The sequence below is a fragment of the Malus domestica genome, chromosome 14, assembly GCF_042453785.1.
Source record: "Malus domestica chromosome 14, GDT2T_hap1".
In the NCBI taxonomy this organism is placed as follows: Eukaryota; Viridiplantae; Streptophyta; class Magnoliopsida; order Rosales; family Rosaceae; genus Malus; species Malus domestica.
Window position 1 is genome coordinate 21,966,817 of NC_091674.1, and position 6,460 is coordinate 21,973,276.

Here is a 6,460-nt window from a genome sequence, read left to right on the forward strand (position 1 = left end):
TCGAATTTGGGGGTTTAGGAATTATGGATTTAGTTAATTTGCTTGAAAAATTTATCAAAAATGTTAGGGATTCAGTTTTATTGTATTCTTTTATGAATTCGAAATTGTATTCGAAGATTTTTTTTTTTTTTAAATTAATTTGTTCTATTTGGGGATTTGGGTTAGGGCATGAGAAATCCTTGAAAATTGTTGGATTTCTTCTGGGAAGCAGATTGTGTGCATCTGTATAAAAGCTTGACACAAGTGTTTTTGGGGAATGGTATAAAAGCTTGACACGGGATACCATAGGACCTGTAGGAACCGGCTCGTTTCAAACGGGCCGAGTAATGTCTAGTTCCCGTTTTGAAAATATGACTATCAACCCCTCCCCGTCCCGTTGCATTCTCTAACGGGTCCAGTCCAGTTCCTTCAAATTTGGTCCTGGCCCGACCCATGCCCACCCCTAGTTCTAACAGAGTTGACAAGAATGACCATAAATGCATGTTTTGACGAGTTAAAAGACCAATAATCATGAATTTTTAGTTGATGGACCATTACTTCAATTAGGTTAAAATTGAGGAATCATTGCTATAATTTCCTCTAGAATCTCCATTGATGAATATAGTAAATGCCATATATAGTGAGCACGCGAGACCACTCTGCCTCTCCAATTACACTAGAGTCCCCCCGTTGCATACAAAAAACAGTAAGGTAATACAATTCATAAAAACAAAGTGTTTTAAGAAGCATTGTTGATGTTGTCCCAAGACAACAAAACATGGGGTAGAATCCTCATTCTTCAACACATCCAATAAAATGCAGCAGTTGGGGCGTGCCTCGTGTGTGTTCGCGAGCTCGCAAACGCAAACACGAGTGTATGCATGAAACATAAAGAGAGTAATCCATAAAATACGAGCACATCCAATCCAGGCAACCAGCAATTAACAAATGAAGCACATTTCCATTGAACTTACAAAGGGCTGTTAAAAAGGGGGTCTTCATGTGTCGTCAAGAACTAGTTTGCGGCGTTTGGTCCCAGGAAAAGACCAAACCAAAAGGAATAATACATGGAATCATCTTTTACGCCTCAAGGTCCCTTTGTTCGACTCTATATTCCAGAACATCATAATGAACTCTAACGAGAACAAAAGATCCAAGGCCATGAAAGCCAAGGGCAAGTAAAGAAAAAACGCAACGGCCAGAGAGGCACAGAGAACATCTTTACTTAGTTGTATGTGTATTTAAATATAGGGTATTTCAGCTGGAACCGCAAATCAGTCTGGGATGCCCAAGATGACTCAATGTATTGGAAGGCGAGGAGCGCGTGGACGAACAGGCGTCTTTGATGGACTTACCCTGCTTGTACAGGACGCCATAAATTAATATACCGAATGAAGCTTATCTCAAAATTCTATAACTCAAAGGGGTGGGGAAAACAAAGATAACTCCAGTCGGAAGATAAATGAAACAGCATGCAGTCTAACCTGATTGGCAATGATCCCAAAACCACACCACTACAGTTGAGAGCAGCGATTGCACTTTCAGCCTGCAGAATGAAACTACATTCCGATTAAACTTTTATGAATTGCAGCAATCAATCTGGAGCTCTATTTTTAATGTTTTGCAATCCAACTTCATCAAAGACATATCTTTGGATTGCATACATGATCCGAGCCACTTGACAAATCCTTTAACTCTACTTCTACTCATCTGTTGCTATACAAATCAGGTAGTGTGCCTAAGAAATGCATGTTTCCAGGTCCTCGCATTTTCTCATGTCGCCAAATTTTACAGCCACTAAATATTCTAATGCAAAATATTAACAACACTTAAGCAGCACAATTCCTCCCACCCTATACCTTCCATCCCAACAAAGCTACCATTAACTCTAGCATCACCCAACAAAGATTTTTCCAGAAGTTTAAAACAGAAACCAGGGATTCCTTGTTTCATACTTTCGAGCTGAAAGGTATTACACATTTCAACATCAGAGTTGGACATTAAATCCAACTCGAAATAGCTGTTTACATCTTCGCCAGGTCCGTCGGCTGAAATCAGAAGCCAACAAAAAGAAGACGCTGGAAACACTGCCACTCTCCAAATATACTCTCTTAAGCAGGAACCAAGGTTCACACTTGATTATTATAGTACGTTCCAAGACACTAAGAAATTTAATCTCTAAGAAAAAGAAACATAAGTAAATTGATAAGACCTTAAAAAAACTTACCCCCAAGACACTATCTGGGATATCACAAGATAGGTACTGCAAAACTAAGCTTACTCCATATTAAACCCATGGGCTGAAGAGGCATGCAAGAACAACGTTGTATAACTATGGCCAAAAAGGAAAGTAACGGCAAGAAGGTAAGTAAGATATCCTTATCAAAACCGAAAAGGGGGTTTAAGAAACATGGAAGGAGAAGGAGCCACGCTTGATAAGTGACCACCTTAGACACAAAAATACAAGCACAAGAGATGAGACATGGCCTTGACAACCTCTCCTCAGACAATCTTTCTGTTTGAAATTTCTGGCAGTTTACCACATGACGTTTCTGATTTCAAGTCTGACCAATTCGAATAAAATCAAGATCCCATAAATTCTTAGCCCAAAAAAAAAAAGGATCTAATAAATTTGCTTCCACTTTTAGCATGATTCATCTCCCTTTATACCCAGGCATAGAGAAAAGCCATAGTACCCGAAAACTTAATTATTTAAATGTATTAATATTTTTAGTCTAAACTTCTACGTCACATTTGTGGCCTCTCTCAACCACTAGATGACCCTGGTAAAATTTAACTTTATTAGAAGGTAGCCTTTGCAAGAAATTTCAAATTCAGTATCTACCTCACTGATATCATGATAAAATTTGCTTTCACTGTTCCCAAAAGCATTAAGGCCGATGAGGCTTAAGTTCTTGGGATTTGTCAACAATTGTTGGCAATCTAAAACTAACCATGAATGACCCATACAATTGCCTTTGCGAAACTAAAGCCCTAAAAATATCCTATCAAATCACTTCATGACAGAAAGGATAGAGACGAATGGACTTTAACGGCTTAACACAGATTTTCAAAGAATTTTATCCCTCTATCAGAGTTACGGCAGCCCCCAAGAGAGTTTCACGCATATACCTAGCTTGTCGTCATGGCCTAACAGCTAAACCAAATGATGATATAGGAAAATAATAAAACAGCATGCAGAGTATAGAGGAAGAAGTAATTACCATCACAAACTCAACAAAGGCAATGCGAGTAGAGTGGTGATAGTCCCCTAGCAGCCTCAAACGATAAACCTGAATCAGATTCAGAAGAGGTATCCTCATAAATAGTCCAACACATTGGAGTGGACGCGACATAATAGCATTGTTGCCATAAAATGCAACGTAAAATACAAACTTCCAATGAAATCACAAACCTCTCCACAGACAGATTCAAAAAAGAGTTTGACATCAGCTTGAGTAACCTGCACAAATCAATCCAAAAAACAGTCGTTTCTGAAATCACAACTTCGGCCACATCAATGACAAACCATTAATAAAATTACCTTTTTGTCAATATTTGTACAATAGATAGTTCTTGCACACATCTCACGTTCGTCTTCAGTCTGAAACATAATACAAATGGATAAACAAGTTACTATCCAAGAAAATATAGATTCCAAACGGCTAAAACTTCCTCCAGTTCAGAATTTTGCAACTGTCACAAAAGAGCTAGACTCACCCTAGGCAAGAATGTGGGGTTAACAGGTGCAATAGCTGTCTTCGAGGGCAGCACCCTAACGGGGTAGAATCCAAGCATTGTCCCGGCGAGACTCAAAGCAGCTCGTGCACCATCTGCATAATGAAAACCCACCAGCCGATCAATCAATCAGTAACAATCACATATCATAACCACAGAAAAATAACCATTCAAGCTTATACAGCCACATAATTTCAGCATACACCATCTACATTACCTTCGTCAGTGAACTCGATAAAGGCAAAACGGAGAACAGAGTTAGGATCACCGCAAATTCGGCAGTCAACAACCTTCATCAACAGAAGAGAAATTATTCAAAAACAAAATTTACAATCAACTAATCACATACCTCTTAACGAAGATCATTACCTGCCCACAAGTAACAAAGAGAGCTGCAAGCTGTTCCTCAGTGACCTATGTCCCAAAAAGACCACAACTTTTAGTCTCGCACCAAAATGCTAATAAAAAACCAAAGGAGATAAATGGCATCATTTGTACCTGTTGATCAATGTCAGACACGTACACAGTCCTTCGGATTCTATCTTCTCGTTGCGCTAGACTAGTCCTGCTATTGATTCTCCGTTTCCCTTGATTGTTTCTCTGATAAAAAAAAAAAAAAACAAAAAAAACAAACAAACAGAAAAGCAAAAATAGAAACACCCATTAAATTTTGTCCCCTAATTCTTCTCCAAAAACTAAACCAACACAAAAATACCAAACAATACAGAATTTTCCCATTCATTTTCTCAGCAACCAAACAAACAATAAAAATAAAAGGAACCCTGAAAAGCCCAAGTCTAATACATACCCGTCGACCAGGAAAGCCATTAGCTTGTCCATTTCTGTTCCCGTTCTGCATCATCAGTGCCATGTTAACAAACCCAGCATTGAGTCCATGTCCGTTAGCCAGTGACGGCGGCACGAACTCCTCCGCCATGGGGTTGAGCTTCGAGAAGAGCTCCCTCAGCTCCCTCATGTCCCGGTCTACGTCGTGATGATGATCCCCATTACTCATCTGAAAATCTCCGCCGTTAGATCTCTGCCGCTGATGGTGATGATTCGCCACGTGTTCAAAGCTCCCCCGCTGAGCCGCCGCCACCTGGCCGTTGCCGTTGATGTTGCCGTTGGGGGGAGGGGTGACCACCACGTACATGCTCTGATCGATGCGGTGCCGTAAAGGGGCGGCGGCGTTGCTGAGCTTGGACAGATCCTGATCGTTGGGTGCGGCAACAGCACCGCCGTTCTGGGGCTTCGTCGAAGTCTCCGGGTTCCGATTCGCCGAGTTCGACCCCACGCTCTTCCCAAGCTCCACCCCTGCATTCTCAACCACTGCCATAGCTCTCTCTCTCTCTCTCTCTCTCTTCCCTTTTTCTGAATTGATTGTTTTAAATAATTAATTAAAAATTAATTCTTAGATGGGTCGATCAACAGACAGAGAGAGCCTAAGAACAATCGCGCCTCGAGATCACTACGGAGAAAACGAAATGAAAATAGTTTTTAAAAACGACCCGGAAATTACAAAAACGATTCGAAAATTCGGGTAGTGATTTTTGGGGTTTTTTGTTTTTTCTCTCTGCGTTGTTGTTGATTTTATCAGTGAGGGAGAGTGACGAACCGAAAAAGGACTTCCTTTTCGGATTGGATTTGGATCCAACCTCTCTCTCTCTGTTGTGAAGATCGTCTTCACTTCCAATACGACATCGTCTTAGGAATGGCGAGAGCTCTTCAACTCAGATTCTGCTCTCTCTCTCTCTCTCTCTCTCTCTCTCCCTCTCTCCCAACCCCAACTGCACTCTCTTTATTTGATCGTCTGACATGCGTACATACATGCATGCGCATCCGCCCATCATAATGGTGGAGAAATTTTTCAACACGAAATGCTACATCACGTGTCACTAAACAATGATGAGATATGTGTATTAAAATATTAATAATTTAAAAAATAAAATTTTATATTATTCTTATTAAGATACGTGGTGTACTATTTGCTATTCCATCACAACTAAAAATTTCTCGATAATGATGACGATGATGATCGCAGATCATTCCCATAGGTAATATGTGGCCACGTGGCGGGTCACGACTGGAGGTACAGTAGGACGGGCAGGCGATCGATCGTGTTGAATAATTTTAATTGGAGGCCTTCATTTTTTACTTCTCCGGAGTAACAGTAACTGCACCAAATTCTACCCCAAGTACCTGTCACTATAAGGGTTGTTTCGTCATTTTCGTGAAATTCCAAGGGACCAATTTGAATTTTAGTTCATGTATTTTGGGTAAAGCTCAGCTTACGAAGAAGAACCAATTGATGGCTTCCACCATGATAGTTCATCGTTCCGAATGTCAAAAAGACGTATAGAGGTATTTATGGAATTCATCAAAAGTTTTTTTAACAAAATTATCACGTGAGGTAGTATATGTTGGTAAATAAAAGCCATAAGTAAAAAAAATTGAATCATTCATAATCTCAAAAAAAAAATACCCATTCTTAGTTATGATATCAAAATTAAATAATTTAGTGGACAGGTTATTCCTTTAATTTTTAAAAATAAAAATAGATAAAATATTTCAAACAAAAATAAAAAGAATAAAACTACAATAAAAAATAATATGTAAAATGGTAAATTGACGCACGCTTACATCGGATGTAGTGTCATGCAATTTTACTGAATTTTTTACGAAATTAAGGAACTATCCTTCAATTGATTAAAATTGTAAAAAATTAAATTAAATTGCACTCGAA

At 39.3% G+C, this 6,460-nt stretch overlaps 1 protein-coding gene across 1 annotated transcript; it reads right to left on the reverse strand.

Annotated features, from left to right (window-relative positions):
* Positions 1-920: 920 nt before the first annotated feature.
* Positions 921-5,649, reverse strand: LOC103454826 (polyadenylate-binding protein-interacting protein 11-like). The gene is made up of 10 exons (XM_008394420.4): positions 4,526-5,649; positions 4,216-4,317; positions 4,087-4,131; positions 3,935-4,007; positions 3,700-3,812; positions 3,524-3,583; positions 3,395-3,442; positions 3,204-3,272; positions 1,464-1,525; positions 921-1,335 (listed from the first exon to the last, which is right to left on the reverse strand). The coding sequence occupies exons 1-10, from the start codon at positions 5,051-5,053 to the stop codon at positions 1,278-1,280; spliced, it is 1,158 nt and encodes a 385-aa protein (XP_008392642.1). The 5' UTR covers positions 5,054-5,649; the 3' UTR covers positions 921-1,277.
* Positions 5,650-6,460: the final 811 nt, after the last annotated feature.